This window comes from Panthera uncia (genome assembly GCF_023721935.1).
Source record: "Panthera uncia isolate 11264 chromosome D3 unlocalized genomic scaffold, Puncia_PCG_1.0 HiC_scaffold_8, whole genome shotgun sequence".
Lineage (NCBI taxonomy): Eukaryota > Metazoa > Chordata > Mammalia > Carnivora > Felidae > Panthera > Panthera uncia.
This window is the reverse complement of record NW_026057586.1, coordinates 75,764,929-75,785,265: the sequence shown is the minus strand read 5'-3', so window position 1 is coordinate 75,785,265 and position 20,337 is coordinate 75,764,929. Positions and strand designations below refer to the sequence as shown.

General features: G+C 44.4%; 1 protein-coding gene across 1 annotated transcript in view; it reads left to right on the top strand.

Annotated features, from left to right (window-relative positions):
* Window positions 1-13,935, top strand: part of TMEM233 (transmembrane protein 233) — a 37,811-nt gene extending 23,876 nt beyond the window's left edge. Inside the window, exons 2-3 of the mRNA XM_049619268.1 lie at window positions 3,081-3,217; window positions 11,907-13,935. Coding sequence (XP_049475225.1) covers window positions 3,081-3,217; window positions 11,907-11,913 — 144 coding nt within the window. The 3' untranslated portion in view covers window positions 11,914-13,935. The remainder of the gene's footprint in view (window positions 1-3,080; window positions 3,218-11,906) is intronic.
* The last annotated feature ends 6,402 nt before the right edge of the window (window positions 13,936-20,337 follow it).

Sequence of the window (20,337 nt, the reverse complement as noted above, 5' to 3'; positions counted from 1 at the left end):
TATGTGCTGGGGCAATGCTAACTACTACTGTTAAGTCGTTGGCTCCTCTATTGTGAAGGAGATGCTATTACCATTGCCCCCAATTTACAGATGAGAACTATACAGATGTATCAACCTTAGAAAGGTTGATAACTTCCTCTAATTCTCACAGCGACTAACACATGGAATTTGAACTCAGCTCTCTCTGGACTTACAGCCCATGCTCTATTACGTGCTTCCTTGGGATAAATCTTTTTTTTTTTTATGTTTATTTTTGAGAGAGAGAGTGTGAGCAGGGGAAGACAGAGAGAGAATGGGAGAGAGGCTCTGAAGCAGGCTCTGCACTGATAACGAACAGCACAATGCAGGTCTAGAACTCATGAACTGTGAGACCATGACCTGAGCCAAAGCTGGAGGCTCAACCAACTGAGCCACCCAGGTGCCCCTGGGATAAATCGTAAGGTGGTGGGCACCTTGACCTTGTAGGGCATTAAGGACAGCTGCCTAGACCACAGGTTTTCAATTCTAAGAATCTTAAAAAAAAATTCTGCAGCAACAGCCCAAGTGTCCATCGACACATGAATAAATGAACAAGATGTGATATTATACAGACAGTGGAATGTTATTCAGCCTTAAAAAGGAAGGGGATTCTAACCCATGCTACAACAGGGCTGAACCTTGAGGACACTGCTTAATGAAATAAGCCAGGCACAGAAGGACAAATATTGTATGATTCCACTTATGTGAGGTACCTAGAGTGGTCCAATCCATAAAGACAGCAAGCAGAATGGCAGTTGCCAGGGGAGGGGCTGGGGGTGGAAGAATGGAGGGTTTAATGGGTACAGAATTTCAGTTTGGGATGATGGTTGGTGGTGATGGTCACAAAACCACTTTAGTGACTGCCACTTAATGCAACTGAACCCACACTTAAAAATAGTTAAAATGGTAAATTTTATGTTATATGTATTTTACCAATTTTTTTTTTTTTTTTTTTTTTTTTTTTTTTTTTTTTAGAAAACTGGTATTTGGTCCCCACACCAATTAAATCTGAATCTTTCCAGCACATCTATCTGTTTTTAAAACAAAGAGGGGCACCTGGACGGCTCAGTTGGTTAAGCATCCGACTTCAGCTCAGGTCATGATCTCATGGCTCACGGGTTTGAGTCCCGCATCGGGCTCTGTGCTGGCAGCTCAGAGCCCGGAGCCTGCTTCGGATTCTGTGTCTCCCTCTCTCTCTGCCCTTCCTCTCCTCACACTCTGTCTCTCTGTCTCTCTCTCTCAAAAATATATAAATATTAAAACTAATAATAAAACAAACAAAAATCACTAGCCACATGTTCGTAGTAAATACTCAGGGTTGAGCACTCCAGAATTCTGGTGCTCATGCTGCTGGAAGTTCTGGATATCATTGCAGGTTCCTGCCTCCCCCTTCACACCAGTCTTTTGAACAAGCCCCATCACTGCCGAGGCCCCCTTCACTGCTGAGGCCCCCAGCTTGTTGCTAAGGTGGCCAGAATCCAAGAATTAATGGAAGGTTCTGGAAGTGGAAAGCTCGGTGTTCTACTGGGTGTTTCCCTGGCTTGTAATTGTCTACATGTGCTTAATCCCCCTTAAAAGGCCAAGAAAAGGAACAATCTATCACTGAAGTGCGACGGTTTCAGGATGAAGAACAGAGGTTCCTACTGAAATCTGCAATTCACCACACTGATCAACCTCCGTCTGTAACTCATGAATACTTATTTCCAGACTTCTTTGAGCTGCAGCAGAACTTTTGAGGGGATCATCAGCAGTAGGAGTTATGATAAGGAGGGTTTATTAGAGGACTGTTCAGCTGCCCTGGCCATCAGCCCAGCAGCAAACATTCTCTGAGCACCTCCACTTTGCCCTCCAACGAACTCATATTCTGCAGGGAAATGGATATACATCTCTCACCCACTAGCCAATACCTATTTCTTGAACTCCTACCATGTACTAGACACTGCTCAAAGTACTAGCAACTAAGGTGATGTTTAAAATATTCAACAAGTATTTAAATACGCAACTAAATATTCAATCAGGATGGGGCCAACTGGTAACCCTGAAGTTGCTGGATCATGGGGAAGTCTGCGGAGAGTCAAAGGTGTGAGGGCCACGCACGATGGCTGGGGGGCCAGGAGGGGAGGGGTAACTGCTATTTACCAGCCAACCAGAAGTAGTTCAGTATTTTACCAGCTGGGAAAGCCATATGAGTAGGTACCAGTTGAATGACAGCTTGGCTTGGGGATAGAGGTGAACAGTTCAGCCAAGATCCCTGACCTCATGGATTGAACTTCTAGTGCAGGAGAGGTGAACTTTTTCTGTAATGGACCAAACAGTAAGTATGGTCTCTGATCCACTACCCAACTCTGTTGTAGCATAAAAGCAGCCACAGATAAACAAATGAGTGTATAGTAAAACAAATAAGTGTAGTAAACAAATGAGTGTGGCTGTGTGCCCAACAAACTTAATTTATAAAAAATCAGCAGACTGGGGGCACGTGGGTGGCTCAGTCGGTTAAGTGTCTGACTTCGGCTCAGGTCATGATCTCAAAGTTCATGAGTTTGAGCCCCGTGTCAGGCTCTGTGCAAACAGCTCAGAGCCTGGAGCCTGCTTCAGATTCTGGGTCTTCCTCTTTCCCTGCCCCTCCTCTGCTCATCCTCTGTCTCTGTCTCTGTCTCTCTCTCTTAAAAATAAGCATTAAAAAAGCAACAGTAGGCTGGACTTGACCCATGGGCCAGAGTTTGCAAACCCCATTCTGTTGGACGAGACATGCATACCTGTACATTAGACAAATATTTATCAAGAATCTTCTACAGGACAAATATGGCACCAGGCACTGGTACACTGTGCTCAACACCAGATAGTGGTCCCTGCCCACATAGCACTTCTACTCTAATAGGAGAGGCCCAATCAATCATTTTAATGTGCTATGGTAAACGCTAAGATGAAAATAATCAGCAAGGGGAAGTAAGTCAGCCCAGGGAGGGCTTCCTGGAGGAGGTGATGATCAGATCAGCCTGAGAAACACATGTCTTTCCTTGTGGGTTGTCTGTCATCACCAGCTCTTCCCTTGTGTCCCCCAGTCTCTGAACAGCTACAACGATGGAGACATCGAAGGATCCAAGCGGCTTGGGAGGAATGCCAAGTGGGTGGCCATCGCCTCCATCATTATTGGCCTTCTGATCATCGGTATTTCTTGTGCAGTTCACTTCACAAGGAAGTAAGTAGGCTCTCTGAATCTGTCCCAGTGTAAAATGCCTTCTCCCGAATGCCCGTTGGAATCTGTTAGGACAGGTTAGGTTATGTTCTGGTAGCAAACGATGCCAAAGAAAAAGAGTTTTCGTTTTCATTTCACTGGTGTTATACAAACCATGTCGTTTTGTGGACAGTCTTTCCTCTGCTCAGGCACTCAGTGTCCAGGCTATCCAAAACTCCACCATCTTCTAGCTGCTCTGTGTAGAACAGGGGTCAACAAAACTTTTCCATAAAGGGCCAGAGGGTAAATATTGTAGGCCTCTGTCACCATCTCAGTTGTGACTACTTAACTGCCACTGCAGCACAAAAGCAGCCATATACAATATGCAAATGAATGAGTATGGCTGTGTTCAATAAAACTTTATTTACAAAAATTGGTATCTGGCCCATGGGCCATAGTTTTCCCATCTCTGAGAGACGAGAGAGGAAGACCGGAGAATCCCACATGGATTTTCACTGCCTCAGTCCCTTCCTCTGCCTTACCATCTGATCTGCTGAATGATTTCATGATTTTGACTCAACTAGCCGACCTGTTCTTACTGTAAGAGCAGAAGGGTTCCACATATTTTTGGTATTGCCAACGTGCTCTCGTCTCACAAAGAGATGGATGCTGTTGCTGTTTCTCTCTGGATTTGGGCACATTTATCCTGATTTCTCTAACCAGCTCAGATGGGCTCCATCGGCTAGAATCAATGACACTTTCCATCAGAGGCTTGACAGGGGCAAGGTCGTGCAATGGACAATCAAGACCTGGAAACGACAAGCCCAGATCCGTCTCTGCCTCACTGTGTAGCTCCTGGCAAGGCAGATAAGGACTCTGAGAAATCTTCTAGCTCTTCCCCCAGAGCAGGGGGTTAGCCCCCACCCCCACACCATGTCCCTCAAGCTGAGAAGGTCAGCCTCTTTGACTTGGTTTCAGGAAAGGCAGACACCCATCAGCCTGTCAAATCAGCCAACCCAACCTTGGCAGTCAAGAGGGTAGTCCCAGGAACAATCAGGCGGCCGAATGGAGGGGAAGATGGGAAAACAGGAAGTGTCACAGAAGGGGGCGGAAATAGATGGCTGTGACCAAAGAGAGGAAAAAGGGACACTAAAACATCTAAGGAAGTCTCTTGCCTGCAAGATGAAAATGGATGGTGTTGGTCTATGAAGAAGATGGGTAGAGAATAGATGTGCAGACACCAACTTTATCCTTTAAGGAAGGCATAATGTGCTCGTGTGTGAGTACGGGGCTGTGGGGTGTGCCACTGGTGCCAGTTTGGCAACAGACTGCCTGGGCGCAGTTTCCCCCTCTGCCACTTACCTACTGTGACTGACGGTCAGCCAAGTGCTTAACCTCAGTTTCTTCTTCTGTAAAATGAGGATTATAGTAGTATAATCCACTTAAGAAGGCTATTGTGAAGGTTAATTAGATGACCCACAGCACGTGTATAGCATGATGTCTGTTCCTTAGTTGGTGCACAAAAATTGCAGACCATTCGGGGCACTTGGGTGGCTCAGTCGGTTAAGCATCCATCTCTTGGTTTTGGCTCAGGTCATGATCTCACAGTTCGTGAGATTGAGCCCCATGTCGAGCTCTCACTAACAGTGCACAGCCTGCTTGGGATTCTCTTCCCTCTTTCTCTGCCCCTCCCCTTCTCTTGTTCTCTCTTTCTCTCTCAAAATAAATAAATAAACTTAAATATATATATAAATGCAGGGGCGCCTGGGTGACTAAGTCAGTTGAGCGTCCGACTTTGGCTCAGGTCATGATCTCACAGCTTGTGGGTTTAAGTCCCGCATGGGGCTCTGTGCTGACAGCTCAGAGCCTGGAGCCTCCTTCAGATTCTCTGTCTCCTTCTCTGCCCCACCCCTGCTCACGCTCTCTCTCTCTCTCTTTCAAAAAACAAATAAACATCAAAAACGTTTTTTATAAAGTTTTTATTTATTTTTGAGAGAGAGAGAGAGAGACTGAGTGTGAGCAGGGGAGGGGCAGAGAGAGAGACACACAGAATCTGAAGCAGGCTACAGGCTCTGAGCTGTCAGCACAGAGCCCGATGTGGGGCTTGAACCCACGAACTGTGAGATCATGACCTGAGCCAAAGTCGGATGCTTAACCGACTGAGCCACTCAGGTGCCCCAACATTAAAATGTATATATATAAATGCAAACCATTTACTAATCCTATTATTACTGCTGTTATCAACATGGCTGGGAGAGGACTTCAGAATTTAAGATGCTACCAAATAGAGCTCATGGCTTTGCACTCATGAGCTAACTTCAAAGGACAGTGTTCCAGGGGAAAAAGGCCAAGTCTTGGCCTAACTCCTGGGAACTTGTGAAAATACATACTGCCCAGATCAGTGTTGAGCTGGGTTATAATAATAGCAGCCGACACTGACATAGAACTTAATAGGCCAGCTACTGTCTAAGCTCTTACATGAATTAATCCCTGTTGAATCCCCACAGCAACCTCCCCACTTTGCAGATAAGAAAACTGAGACTCGGAGAAGAGAAATAACTTGCCTGATGTCTCACAGCTACTTAGAGATAAAGGCAGGGTTTAACCTGGGATAATCTGGCTCTGAAAGCTGTGTTCTTTTTTTCTTTTTAAACGTTTGCTTACTTTTGAGAGAGAGACACACAAAGTGTGAACAGGGGAGGGGCAGAGAGAGAGGGAAACAGAGTAACCGAAGCAGACTCTGCACTGTCAGCACAGAGCCCGGTGTGGGGCTCAAACTCACATATTGTGAGATCATGACCCAAGCCGAAGTCGGATGCTTAACCGACTGAGCCACCCAGGTGCCCTGAAAGCTGTGTTCTTAACCACAGTGCCACATTGCCTCTAAGCCAATAGCTAGTATACTCAGTAACAAAACCAGGAGATAGCACTCAACTTGTGGCTAGCTCCAGAGCTGATTTATATGGGGGTGGTATGCTGACGTTTCAACCTACAAAAAGCAGACAAAAAGCAAACAAACAAACAAAAACCTGTGATGAGACAGGACGAAGGGTAGCAAAATCAAAACACTGCATGAAGGAAGCAGGAAGAACTGCAAGGAACACGCATAATGTTCCCAGTTACAGCACAATATGAGTGGTGGGGACTGTGATGTTCGAGAGCACCGTCCAGCTGATTGTTACCACTTGGAATGCAGACCCCGTGGAGCCCATTTTTCAAAAGATATTAGAAAGCTAGGTTTTCATTTCGCATCTCCTGTTTTTTAGACGTTGACAACCAATTCACATTGTGTAAACACATGGTGAGACCCAAAAACAAAGCAAGACGAAAAAACATACAAAAACCACATCTCCAGCCTGGACATCATCTGCTTTGCAGTCTCTGGTAGACAATGTGGCTTTCAAAGATCAGTTTGCCCATTAGACACCATCCAAGCAGTTCTACAAGGGACACAGAAGTCTTCACATATGGGGACTTTCTCCATTCTCAATATAAATATTTCTATCCGGAGATGAAGCATCGACCGGTATATGCTTGTGATTGAGATTTTGTTAGCAGTGGTTCCTAAGAAACAGTGTTTCATTGTGGTTGGAGCCTGGACTTCAGTCCTGGCTTTACTAGGATACAAATCCTACTTCTACTACATAGACCACCCTGGCAAGTTACTCTCTCAGCCTCAATTTCCCTATCCATAAAGTAAGGATAGAATTACTTCCCATCTGTATGGTCAGGTTCCCTTCAGATACCTTTCCCTCCATGTTATCAGAGAAAACAAAAATATCTTCCAGAGTTAGAATCCCAGGGAGAAATTCAAATATAAAGGCTTTGTGTGCGTGTGTGTGTGCGTGCGTGTGTGTGTGTGTGTGTGTGTGTGTGTGTAGGAAAGAAACTAGCCCGTAGAGAATGAAATCAATTCTATCTTCCATTAAGACCAATAACGGGCCAATTTCTCAGTAATCCTTTGAAATAAAATTTCCCAGCCCTAGGAGGAATTGAGTGGCAATGTGGAATTACTAAGACAGAGGTTTCTAACTTTAAGCTGTATGCGAGTTACCTGGGGAAGTTTAAAAGAAGTTGGTATCGGGGCCCCATCTCAAAAGATTCCAAGTCGCTAAGTCAGAAGTGAGGCTCAAGAATCTGCATTTTCCAGCTCCCCATTCCTACCCTGGGGTTTAGACGCAGGTGGTCAGCTCAACCCTCTTGAACGTCCTCCCTCCCAACCCAGAAGGAAGAATGCGCTAACAGAAGCTGGCCTTTAACAGAGTGGCCAGTTTTCATTTACATCAGCAAAGTCATCATCCTAAACGTGTCGTATCTCATTCATTACCAAGGAGGGGAGTCAAGTTACCGCCAAGGAGAGTACCCACAGGAAGGCTCTTTTGTAACAATCCTCAAGGCAGCAAGGGCTTGCACTGAGGGGTTCTGGGGAAGTCTGACTTTAGAGGAGCCCAAGACTGGATATGAGACAAAAAGCCTTGAATAGGTGACTTTTCTGACTCTCATTCAAAAACTGTCTGAAATAAACAGACAAGTCTGTTTAAAAACTGTCAAATCCTGCCTTTAAAAAAAATTACTCTTTATCAACAACACCGAAACTAATCCCGAAGTCCTGACCTTTTAAAAAATTACTACGTGTCCTTATCGAGAGAACTGTAACCAATCCCTTCCCTCCCAAATGATGGAAATCCCAGGTGGATAAACTTGGGTCATAAGAGTCTTTACCCAAACTCAGAAAAAGGTCTCTTTCAATAGGATATCCATGTAAGCCATGTGGCAGTTAAAGAGAGATTTGGGACATCAAATCCACAAAAACTGGGAATCACTGACACTAAAATATTCAACAGCTTGGGACAGAATGTGGCACTCTCAGAAGAGAACTATTCTGGTGCAAACAGAATCAGAAACTTGCAGCCTCTCAAAGTCAGAATATTCTCTGCTCTCCAGCTGCTGGGGAAAGGGGAGAAATGAATTGCACAGAGCTGAAAAATTTAAATGTTGCTGCAGTCTATTTATCAATCGAATCGTTCAAGTCCCCAGCCTAAATCAACCTGTCTGCGGGCTTTTACTTTCTGCTGGTGCCTTGAGGATTCGAGCAAAGTGAGGTTATTCCAATCGTGTTTCTCAAAGTCTCGGAGTCACCTGTGACAAATTCAGCTGGGATGTTTGTGAAAATACAGATTCATGGCCTCTAATCAAGACCCTAAGTGGTCCTGAAAGATGCATTATCATAAGCAATCCCCCCAAAAATAGTTCTAAGCATTCCAAAGTTGCAGAAACACTGTTCTAGGGCTTTGCATCTGATGGAGGAACATTCTTGCCCATGTATGAATATGTGCCACAAAACAAGATGTTTTTTACATCTCGAGACACATCTGCTGCTTCGTCCCTACTCCCCAGCGCACTTTACACACCTCCCAAGTTTGTTCTTCCCTCTCTCCTCATGATCAGGCTCATGGTCACATATCTGATGCCCTGCAGAATTCAGTGGAATTTCCTTAGCTGCAAAAACAGTTGACTGTGACAAAGCTTGGGTATAAAGCAGACAAATGTCCCACCAGAAATATGACAAATGATATTCAGGAAGGTCTCACCTGAGGGGTGAAGTTCGAACATCAGGGCATCAGGTGAGCTTTGAGTATGATCAAAATTCATCTTGGAAGCATCTACAGTGGGGGGATGCCCTATTAGAGATTCACACCCACCCTGGATCCTGGTCAGCCCAATAGACCCAGTGTTCCCACCGGTGTTGGAAGAGATGACATTCCTTGGGTTGAACACCAGCTGAAATAGTTGGCATGGCATATGTGCAACACTGGAACCACGCCCCAAAGTCACACAGAAGGTATAGGAGTCATATACCCACCCATCTTCATGACCATTGTACAGGGTGATGGCCAGAATCTCCAGCTCCATTTAAAGAGTTGCTTTTTTCTTTTTGAGAAACATGTATGGTTCATTCACCACACACACATGTTCATTCACACGTACAATGCAACTCCACTGAATTTATGACTCTGGACGGCTGTGTAGGCATCTAAATAGCCAGGCAGGGCCCTACCATGTATTAAAATTGCTTGTTTGTCATTCTTAGCAATAAAAGCCTTCATGTTCCAAAGTTTTCATTCAGGAAGAACTTGGCCTCCTAAGTAGATTAAGGATCCCATGTGTCTTCCATTAGCAGACACAAAGTTAGCAAATATTAAGCCATTAGGCACTGGTAAAGCTTATGGCTTCTAAATAAACCGGAATGAGTCCTTTCCTGGCCTCAAAATATCCTTCCTTGCATTAGGATTGGAAATAAGCATATGTGTCAAGGTAGGAAAGAAGCAAAAAGTTGGCCTTTTTGCAAAAACATAAAAGCAAATTCATCTTCTTTTCTATATTACTGGTTGGAGTAAAACTTCCTGGGGATTGGTTTCCACAGACGTGTCTGCAGAGAATTTTTGTGATTCCATTACGAAAAATGGGGAACGTTACCTATTCCCAAAAGGTCAGAAGGGCCTTTCTTTGTTGGTTCACATAAGCTGAAGTCAAGACAAATCACACCTAAGTCATCATCAACAATGGAAAGACTGTGGCTTTGAAAAGGATATAAACTTGTGGACTTTGACAAATAAAATAGCCGTTAAAAAGATGTTCAACCAGTGACCAGAGCAACAACAAAATACTGGGGTCTTTTGACTGTCAGATTGAAACAATTAAAAAGATGGATAATATCAAGGTTGGCGAGAGTATGAAGAATTGGATACAAAACAACACTGTTGGTGGAGGAGTAAACTGAGTCTTTGGAAGGTCAATTTGAATACATCTATTAAACTTGAAAATCCATGTGCCCACCCACTCAGCAATTCTATTTCTGAGTATCCTCCCTAGATACAAGTGTACAAATAGGCACGTGAAACAGTAGCTCTCTTCCCTGGTTACACATTAGAGTCACCTGGGGAGCTTTAAAAACTAACAATGCCCAGGGCCTACCCTGGATCAGTTAAATTAGAATCTCCAGTGATAGGACCAAGCATTCGTAGGTTTTAGGGCTCTCCAGATGACTCTAACGCAGCCAGGATGTGCAGTGATGTTCACCGCAGCTGGGAAACCATGAAACAACCTAAATGGCCATGGGTGGGAAAATGATTAAGTACCCAGTGGTTTATTCATAGGACGGGATACCACACCACAGTTTAAATATACATCGCCCATCTCCCATACTATGGCTTTAGAAGGCCCGACATGATCTCGCTGCTGCCTCTCTTTATCTCCCAGCACATTGCCCCCTCACTCCTCCACTTCAGCTATACTGAATTCCCCTCTCTTCTTTGAGCAATGCAAGTATGCTCCTGCCACAGGGCCTTTGCACTTGCTGGTCCCTCTACCCAGAATTTTCTTCCTCCTGATATCCAAGTGGCTTGTTCCCATCTATCCTTGAGACGCTTGGTCACCTGTTAGCAGAGCGGTTACCCCTGACCAACTTCTCTAAAATAGCACCTACAGCCCCACCCTTATTACCTTGGTCCTCTTATTCCAACTTTACTTTTCTTCCTAGTACTTACCACTCCTTGCAAAACTGACTGAATAATATATAATTATATGTAACTTATTATATTGACATAAAATTATACATTTTATATATTAATATGCATATAATCATACACTTTTATGGTCTATTTCCTCCTAGTAGGATGAAGACTCCAAAAACATTCTTTTTTATTTGAGAGAGAGAGAGCGCAAGCAGGGGAGAAGGGCAGAGGGAAAGGAAAAGAGAATCCTAAGCAGGCTCCACACTCAGGGCAGATCCCAGTGTGGGGCCCCAATCCCACGACCCTGGGATCATGACCTGATCTGAAATCAAGACTCAAGACATTCAACCAACTGAGCCACACAGGTGCCCCAACAACATTTTCATTTCTGTCATTGCCCATAATAATAGAGCATAACATTTTACAGTTCTTCCTTTGAAGCTAAACTGTTGGGGTCTGAATCCAGGTTCTGCCTCTAAGTAGCTGTGTGCTCTTGAGCACGTCTTTTAACCAGTCTGTGCCTCAGTTTTCTCATCTGTAAAGTGGGGATAAAACAGCACCTAGCTCACAGAACTGGGAAGATTCAATTGTGTAAAGCACAATGCCTGACACACGGTACTCACTATGTAACTGCTGGGCACTGTCATCACCAACACCTAGAGCAGGGCCTGGCGTGTAAATATTTATTGAGTAAATTAATGAATGAATATGTGTGTGTGTGTAACCCATATCTTACATATATATGATACACACATATCATATATAGATATATCATTATCCCATGTATATAAACACACACAAGATGAATTTCTAAGTGCATACTTACAGATTTAAATGTAGAGAAAATCACCTGGAAGATGCATACAAAATGCTAAACAGTACTGCTAACCCTTTAGGAGGAGAATGAGGTTCAGAAATGCTCACAAAGCAGTTTACTGCATCTGTATCATTTGTGGGTCGGATTTTTTTCTGTCTTTTGTGGGTTGTTGTTGTTGTTTGCATGGTCCAAGTGTAAAATCAAATATGTTTCAGATGTGACATTTCTCCAAAGGAAGCCAGTGCTTATGCAGATATGCTGGCCCAGGTCTGCACTTGTTTAATCAAGGCTGATCCCTACAGAGAACGGAAGCCCTTGGGTGGAGAAGGCCCAGGCCTGCTCTCTCTCTCACTCTTTCTCCCTGTCTGTGTGTACCCCACAGGGCCTGAGCGGCCAGCAGTCAGCCGTGAGCATGGAGGACGGACCTCATCCACACACACCCCACCGGAGTTTCTGAGGAATGGACCCTTGACTTCAGACTGTGAGATCTTTTCCTCCAGGACTCTCCAGAGGCAGGTCCCTGGCAAATGAACTTAAAAAAGAAAAAAAAAAAAAAAAAAAAAAAAAGAAAGGAAGGAAAAAAAAGTCCAAAATTAAGGAAAACCAAGCAGCACAGACAGGTCAGCCATCACAGATTTTTTTTTTTTTTTTAAACAAAAAGAAAAACTCAAGTCTCACTGTCTGAGTTTAGTGAAGGCCTCTGTGTCCATGCCTCTTCTGCAGAGATGAGCCTCAGGAAATCTCAGTACTTCTACATGGGGGCTGGGGGTCTACATGTGGGGGGAGAGGGAGGTCCTAGAAGCTGGCGTCTGTCAAGTCGAGCGCAAACATTTGCAGCATGTTTAAAGTTGACAATGGAGCTGAACCTGTGCTTTTTGTCCCCTTTTAATTTTACATGCCATAGCTAGAGGGTCCCACTCCATCAGCTGCTCCCCGCCACAGCCCCCAGAGTCCCCACATCACTCACCAAAGAAAACAAATGAAGGGTCTTTCTGGCCTTTTGTCCTGACCTCAATCTTCCGATGGTCCTCTCCCTTGCTTGTATCCACCGCTGCTCACCTCACTTTTCACTTCAAGACTCTGAGACTGTACTTAGTGATCAATTCTAGGTACAGGAGCACCTTCCCCATCCCAGTTTTGGGGATAAACTGGCTGTTTACGGAATGTGCTTTATTCAAACCATCCCCCCCCCCCACTCTTTTTTAGCAAGTCTCAGGCAAGATCTTTGATTTTCCTGGATGCGAACCTGGAAATACCACCCACTGTATTTCTTTTCTGTCAAACGTAACCCCTTCAGGTGTGAGTGTACTGGCTTAATGATGCCATTATTCTGCCTGCCAGAACTTGCCAACCCCGTGTTTCTCAGATGCAGGGCAAACCACTGGTGGTACACAAAGATCATTTTTAAGTTGTTCATACACACAACACTAAGTGATGCAAATCACAATGTATGTTTCCCCTTTTCTATTCTTTCTCAATGCTGATTACAGCAAAGAGAAAGCTTCTGTTTAGTGCTCACGGGTCCTTAACACCTTTTCTGTCACTTTGGCTCTTTTCCCTTCTTCATAAAGGAAGAGCAGGCCTCAGGTTCAAAGTCTTCTGTCTAGATAGAATTTAATAGCAGAGTCCTGTTTTCGTTGTATTTCTTAATTACCTTCCATTTACAGTTTCCCCTTAGGGACGTGATACGTTGTTTCTATTCAAATAAATTTACTTAGGAAAAATAAGTGGACTCAAAGAAAATATCAAGGGATTAACACAACAGGTGATATGTACATGTGGCAAAAGTAACTTCAAGAACTACTATCAGAAATACAGTGGTAATGAACTTTCCTAAGCAAGAGAAAAGGCAGCTTATTCTAAGTGAATGAACAAGAGGCGGAGAATTAAAACACCTGTGTCCCAAGGCCCTTTTTGCCACTCACAGGCTATGCAAGCTGATTTTCAGGCAAGTTTCTTAGCCTCTCTGTGCCTCAAATTTCTTCATCTGGAAAATGGAAATGAGAATACCTGTCTACATACCTCAGAGTGTTGTTAACAAGAATTAATCGCCATAATAGATGTGAATGCCCCTGGAGGGAGATTCTAAGTGCTATACAAATACAAAGCAGTGTTCTTAGATTACTATGAATCTCAGGCATTTGTTAAAATCCTGGACCCCAGCAAAAAATAAACGCTGATGGGCATCAGATTCCACCTGTCATCTCAGCCGGATGTCTGTCACGAGCCAGCACTTGTCCCAGGAGGAAACTGAATCAGGGCCACGAATTCTCGGCACGCAGAGATCCTAACGTCATTCCAGTATATTGGATCCTGATTTCTGTTTCAGACATCTTGTTTCTTGTTTGTTTGTGTTTGGGTCCCTGATCTTTTACCCAGATCAAATGAAAAGTGTTGCTGAGAGGCAGAATAAAAATGGTTTTAAGTAAGCCTGTTTTCCATGGTGTATAAAGTTGTGTTTTCTTGGGGTTCCCAACCTTCTAGAGGGAATGGGCTCCTGGATCCCAGTCTAAGCCTGTAGGGAAGACAGAGAGAGGCTGGGGATGGGGCTGGAGAGGCGTCAACTTGGAACTAATTTAGGCCTGAAATGCCCTTCCAGGAGGCATTGAAAATGTTAGACACTGAAGTCACTAAATAAGGTCCCTGGGCTCCAGAGGGGGTCTGAGTTTTGCTGGGCCTTGGAACCTGGCAGAGAGCTTTCATATTGATAAATTGGGATGATGTTCTCCTCCAGGGCTTCCTGCAAGGCTGAGATCATCCTTGTTCCACTCCAAAAAGCAGTCAGAGGGGCGCCTGGGTGGTTCAGTCGGTAAAGTGTCCGACTTCCGCTCAGGTCATGATCTCGAAGTCTGTGACTTTGAGCCCCGCATCGGGCTCTGTCTGACAGCTCAGAGCCTGGAGCCTGTTCTGGATTCTGTGCCTCCCTCTCTCTCTGCCTCTCCCCCACTCACGCTGTGTGTCTCTCCCTCAAAAAAATAAATAAACATTTAAAAAAAATTTTTTTAATTAAAAAAAAAAAAAAACAGGGGCGCCTGGGTGGCTCAGTCGGTTGAGCGTCCAACTTCGGCTCAGGTCATGATCTCACAGCTCGTGAGTTCGAGCCCCGCGTCGGGCTCTGTGCTGACAGCCCAGAGCCTGGAGCCTGCTTCTGCTTCTGTGTCTCCCTCTCTCTCTGCCCCTAACCCACTCACATTCTGTCTCTGTCTCTCTCAAAAATAAATAAACATATAAAAAAAAAAAAAAACAGCTAGAAAAAGGATTGACCAAGTGCATCAGCCAGGGTATACTTTCGGCAAGACAGTGACCAAAAAAAAAAAAAAAAAAAAAAAAAAAAATTGGCTAGAGCAAAAAGTAGAGGTTACTGGTTCCTCTAACTAACTGCAAATTCCAGAAATAGCTTCAGGCATGGCTGGATCTTGGTGCTCAGCACTAAGAACTTCTACCAGTCTCTCAGCTTCAACTTCCTGAGTTCATTTTGGTTTCATAGCAGCATGCTGGCTGTCAGCAGCTTCAGGCTTCTCCTATCTGCTTAGCAATGCCTGTAGAAATGGTGTGTCTGTCCCCTAACAGCTACAGGGGGGAAAACATTCGATTCAAAATAATGCAAGGGGCACCTGGGTGGCTCGGTCGGTTAAGCGTCCGACTTCGGCTCAGGTCACGATCTCACGGTCCGTGAGTTCGAGCCCCGCATCGGGCTCTGTGCCGAAGCCTGGAGCCTGTTTCAGATTCTGTGTCTCCCTCTCTCTCTCTGACCCTCCCCCGTTCATGCTCTGTCTCTCTCTGTCTCAAAAATAAACGTTAAAAATAATAGTAATAATAATAATGCAAAATTGATTCAGAACCAGAGCCAGTCCATCAGTCTGGATACCAGCCATTAACGAACAGGCGTGGCCACCCTCCCAACACAAATTGAATCCGTGGCCAGGGGTGTATGGCACCCTCATTGGCCGCACCTGGCTCACGGCTCAGCCAGTGTAACTGAGGGTGAAGTCAGATCCACCCAAACTTTATGGGTCGAGGGTGGAGGAAAAGGATGGTTTCCCAAAGGAAAACCAAAGTGCTTTTACCAGAAGAAGGAGAGACAGAGGCTAAGCAGAAAAAACAACCACTGTCTGTATTAGGCATGCTGCCTCTTACTATGCCTGCCACAAACAGGCCAAAGTGATGTAATAGCTTTTCAGACAATTTCCCCACTCTGTTGTCACTCTCATCCACTCCCTTGTCCGATGGCTATTTACAGAGCACCTGTTCACCCATGGGTGAGGCTTTGGAGATTCCAATATGATAAAAAGAGATCCCTTGGAAGGGTTCACAGTGGGGAGCAGGCACATATACGATAATTAGAAGAAAACATTAGGATGCTAAGACAGGCATGAACAGTGTTATGCTGTCACTTTGCAGGAGGGACCGCTGGCTGTACCCGAGAGGGGAGGCCTCAGGGAGCAAATGTCCCTGTCCCACTGCCCCGTGCATTGCTAAGGCTGATACGGCTACAGCCCTTGAAGTTGCCCTATCTTTGGCCACAAGTTATGGGCAGAAGCAGATGCAGACATAAAATCGCTGGCCTCAGCTCCTGGATCAGCAAATTATCTCTGGCCTACACCAAGACAGCTGCATTCAGCAAAACAGCATTATGCATGTATCTTGATACGTAACCCTAGATCCAGCCTTCTAAATATAAGAGACAGTTTTGGGCCACTGACTACAAAAAAAAAAAAAAAACAAAAAAAAAAAAAATTCTAAGACAGCATCCACATTCATTGCTTACTACCAATCCTTAAAAAATACTCGTGGATGTTGACTATCTGAGCCTGGAGAGTTACCTTATAAAAACAGGCCCCTGAACCCACATACTTTGAATTCCAGTTTTGACGCACGCAAGAAAGAGGCCTAAAGACTAGTCAAGCATCACCCGTCATTTCTGGAGAAGTCCCAGAGAGAAGGAATTCCCTTTCCAATACGGATTTGTTTGTTTATTATTTCTTCCAATAGAGATTTATTTATCGGGTGTCAGGAGAAAGAAGTACAGGGTTGCCTTTGTGCATTTTTGTGGGTCGGGCACCTGCGTCTCCCCTGCATTCCTGGTTCCAAACCTCAGGTGAGCGGCCAGGTCAAATCTGTGATGGTCACAACCTCCATCCCTCTTCCAGTCTGAGTGCACAGCTCACCGTCAGACACTGGCTCAGTGAGGTGTCCTGCCATTTAATTTTCCGAAGCTGTCTGCTCCTGGCAATGCCACGAGGTGTTGATCCTGCCGGGTGACATGGAATCCCACGCACGAGGACTGGTTGTACTTCAGAGTGAATATATTGACAGGGGCCCAGGAAAGGCCAAATCCTGCCTCTGTGGAGGTAACGAGGGGCTTGAGGACCAGCACAACACAGGGCCTAACGCAGATCTCAACACCTAGTGGGCAAGGTGAATAAATATTTCTCGAGCCACTACCAAAGCTCATCTAAACAATTACAATAGTCTTCCGATGGGTCTCCCTGGTGTATTGGTTGCTGATTGGTCCTGTAACAAATACTACAAGCTTAGTAACTGGAAAACAACCCCCATTTATTGCCTTACCATTTGGGAGGTCAGAAGTCTGAAACAGGTCTCACTGAGCCAAAATCAAGATTCCAGGAGGGTTGTATTCCTTCCTGCAGCTTCCCAGGGAGAATCCATTTCCTTGCCTTCTCCACCTTGTAGATGATGCCCACGTTCCTCGGCTCCTGGCCTCCTTTCACCTTCAAAGTCAGCAATCGCCACTGGACTCTACTTCACATGGCATCTTTCCCGTTGTGACTCCTCTGACTTCCTCTTCTCCATTTAAGGACCCTTGTGATTACACTGGGCCGACCCGAGTAATCCAGGCTAATCTTATTTTAAAAGCAGCTGATTAGCATCCTTAATTCCCCTTGCTGTGTATCCTAACAAACTCACAGGTTCCAGAGATTAATCCAGGGACATTTTGGGGTTATAATTTTTTTTCCCACCACACCCTGTTTTCACACTGATCCCCGTCCAGCACTCACAGCAGCCTGGGGTGATCTCGAAACCTGAGTTAAACAGAACTACATCATTCCTCTGCTGAAACCCAACCCACACAACCAATGGCCTCCCAACGCAACTAAAACTCAAACTTTTAACATGTAACCCTACGTGATCAGACCTTTTTCCCTTTCAGATCTCATCTCCTACCACTTACCCTCCCTCCCTCTGCTGCAGCCCCACACTGGCCTTCTTGCTACTTTCCAAACATGCCAAGATCATTCCTGCCTCGGGGCCTTTGTATGTGCTGTTTGCTCTGCTCATAACACTGATTCCGGATTTTCTTTTCCTCTTCCTCCAAGTCTCTGGCTTCTTGGAGAGGGCTGACCTAACCCCCTCCAAGGCAGCCTACAGTCTTTTATTTGCACTATCACACAATCCCCAGGGTGTTACTTCAAGGTCTATCACAATGGAGTTGGATACACTAATCAACTATATAATTATCATTGAATGTTTGTCTTTCCCAGCAGACTATCAGCCCCTATGAAAGCAGGAACGCCGTTCATCTTTTTCACCCCTGCTTTCACGGTGCCTGGCATATACAAGGTTTTTGGTAAGAACGAATAAATAATGAAAGAGAATAGAGGGTGTGGAAGGAAGGAAGGAAGGAAGGAAGGAAGGAAGGGCAAAAGAAAAGAGAAGGGGAAAAAATAGCTGGAAAACTTAAGGAACTAAGAAGAGATTTCAGCAGATCCTTAGTGCTGGGAGGCACAGTTTGGAGTTAAAGTTCCACCAGATTAGAGAACCCTGGGAACCCCTCAGTCTTTTGTTGAAACTCAAGAGGAGTCACACATTAGTGGTAAAGATCACATCAAAGGACTGAAGTCTGGAACACACAAAACCAAAACAGACCCACCCAAAAGAAGTCTAAAATCATGCCTCCATTGGATAAAGAAGAGCCGTCAGTAATTTCACTGTCAGATAAATCAAAATCAAAACCCAATACTTTTCTGACGCAGGTAACAGAACCCCAGTTCTCTGCAATATATCATACGCAACGTGCGGCATGAAATTTAAAAATTACTGAACATGTGAAGCAGCAGAAAAGCATTATCATCAAGAGAAGAAACAGTGAGTAGAAACAGACCCAAAGATACTGCAGATGTTGAAATAAGTAGTCAAATGCATTAAAATAAAGGCAATAAAAAAGCGAAAGGATCTAGAAGAAAAGGTTAATATAACGAGTAAAGAGATGGAGAATTTCAGGAGAGATATGGAAAGTAAGAAAAACTAGAAATCCTAGATCAGAAAATTACAAATTCTGAAACAAAATTTGAAAATTTTGAAAATTCTGAAACAAAATGTGTGTATGATGTTAACAGTATATTGGACAACACAGAAGAAAAGATCAGTGAACTCGAGGACGGGTCAATAAAAATTATTCAAACTGAAGCACAGCAAAAATAAAGTTTCAGCAACTTATAGAAGAATATCAAGCATCCTACCATAAATGTAACTCGATTCCCAAAAGAGGAGGAGAGAAAGAGACAATGGAGCGGTAAAAAAATTTTTTAAAGAAATACTGACTTGGGGGCGCCTGGGTGGCGCAGTCGGTTAAGCGTCCGAGTTCAGCCAGGTCACGATCTCACGGTCCGTGAGTTCGAGCCCCGCGTCAGGCTCTGGGCTGATGGCTCGGAGCCTGGAGCCTGTTTCCGATTCTGTGTCTCCCTCTCTCTCTGACCCTCCCCGTTCATGCTCTGTCTCTCTCTGTCCCAAAAATAAATAAAAAAACGTTGAAAAAAAATTTTTTAAAAAAAGAGATACTGACTTGGGACACCTGTGTGGCTCAGTTAGCTGAGCGCCCAACTCTTGATTTTGGCTCAAATCATGATCCCAGGGTGGTGGATCCAGCCCCGTTGTCAGGCTGTGCACTGAGCATGGAACCTGCTTAAGATTAAGATTCTCTCTCCTTCTCCCTCTTCCCCTCTCCCCAGCTTGTGCTCTCTCACTCTCTAAAATTAAAAAAAAAAAATACGGACGTAAAATTTTCCAAATGTTATTAAAAATATCAGCCCACATGTTAAAGAAGCTCAAAAAAAAAAACCCTTAACTGGAAATATTCAAGGAAAACCAAATTGCTGGAAACCAAAGTTAAAGAAAATAAATAAAAAACCAGGGGGGTGGGAGGGAGGGGTGAATCGATTACATACACAGAAACAATAGTGAAAATAATTGACTTCTCATCAGAAACAACGGGATACAGGATACATTGGAATGACAAGTATAAAATAAACAACTGTTGGGGCACCTGGGTGGCTCCTGTCGGTTGAGCCGCAGACTTCAGCTCAGGTCATGATCTCACAGTCTGTGAGTTCGAGCCCCGCATCGGGCTCAGATCCTGGAGCTGCTTCTGATTCTGTGTCTCCCTCTCTCTCTGTTCCTCCCCTGATCACACTCTCTTTCTCTCTGCCCCTCCCATGCCCGTGCTCTCTTTCTCTCTCCCCAAAATAAATAAATATTAAAAAATAATAACAATAAATAAACAACTCTCAACCTCCAAGTGAAAATATCCTTTAAATAGAAAATGAAATAAAGACATTTTCAGCCAAACCAAACAAAGCTTAGAGAGCTGGTTTCCAGCAGAAATGAACCACAAGAAATGCTAAAGGAATTTCCTTTAGAATGAAGGTAGGGAAAACCAAATGGAAATCAGTACCTATGGGAAAAAAACAAAAAGTTCTGGAAATGTAAAATGTGTGAATAAATAGAAAAGACCATAATCTTCACCAGAATCTCAACATGACTTTTTGCAGAAACCAGTCAGCTGAGTCTAAAAT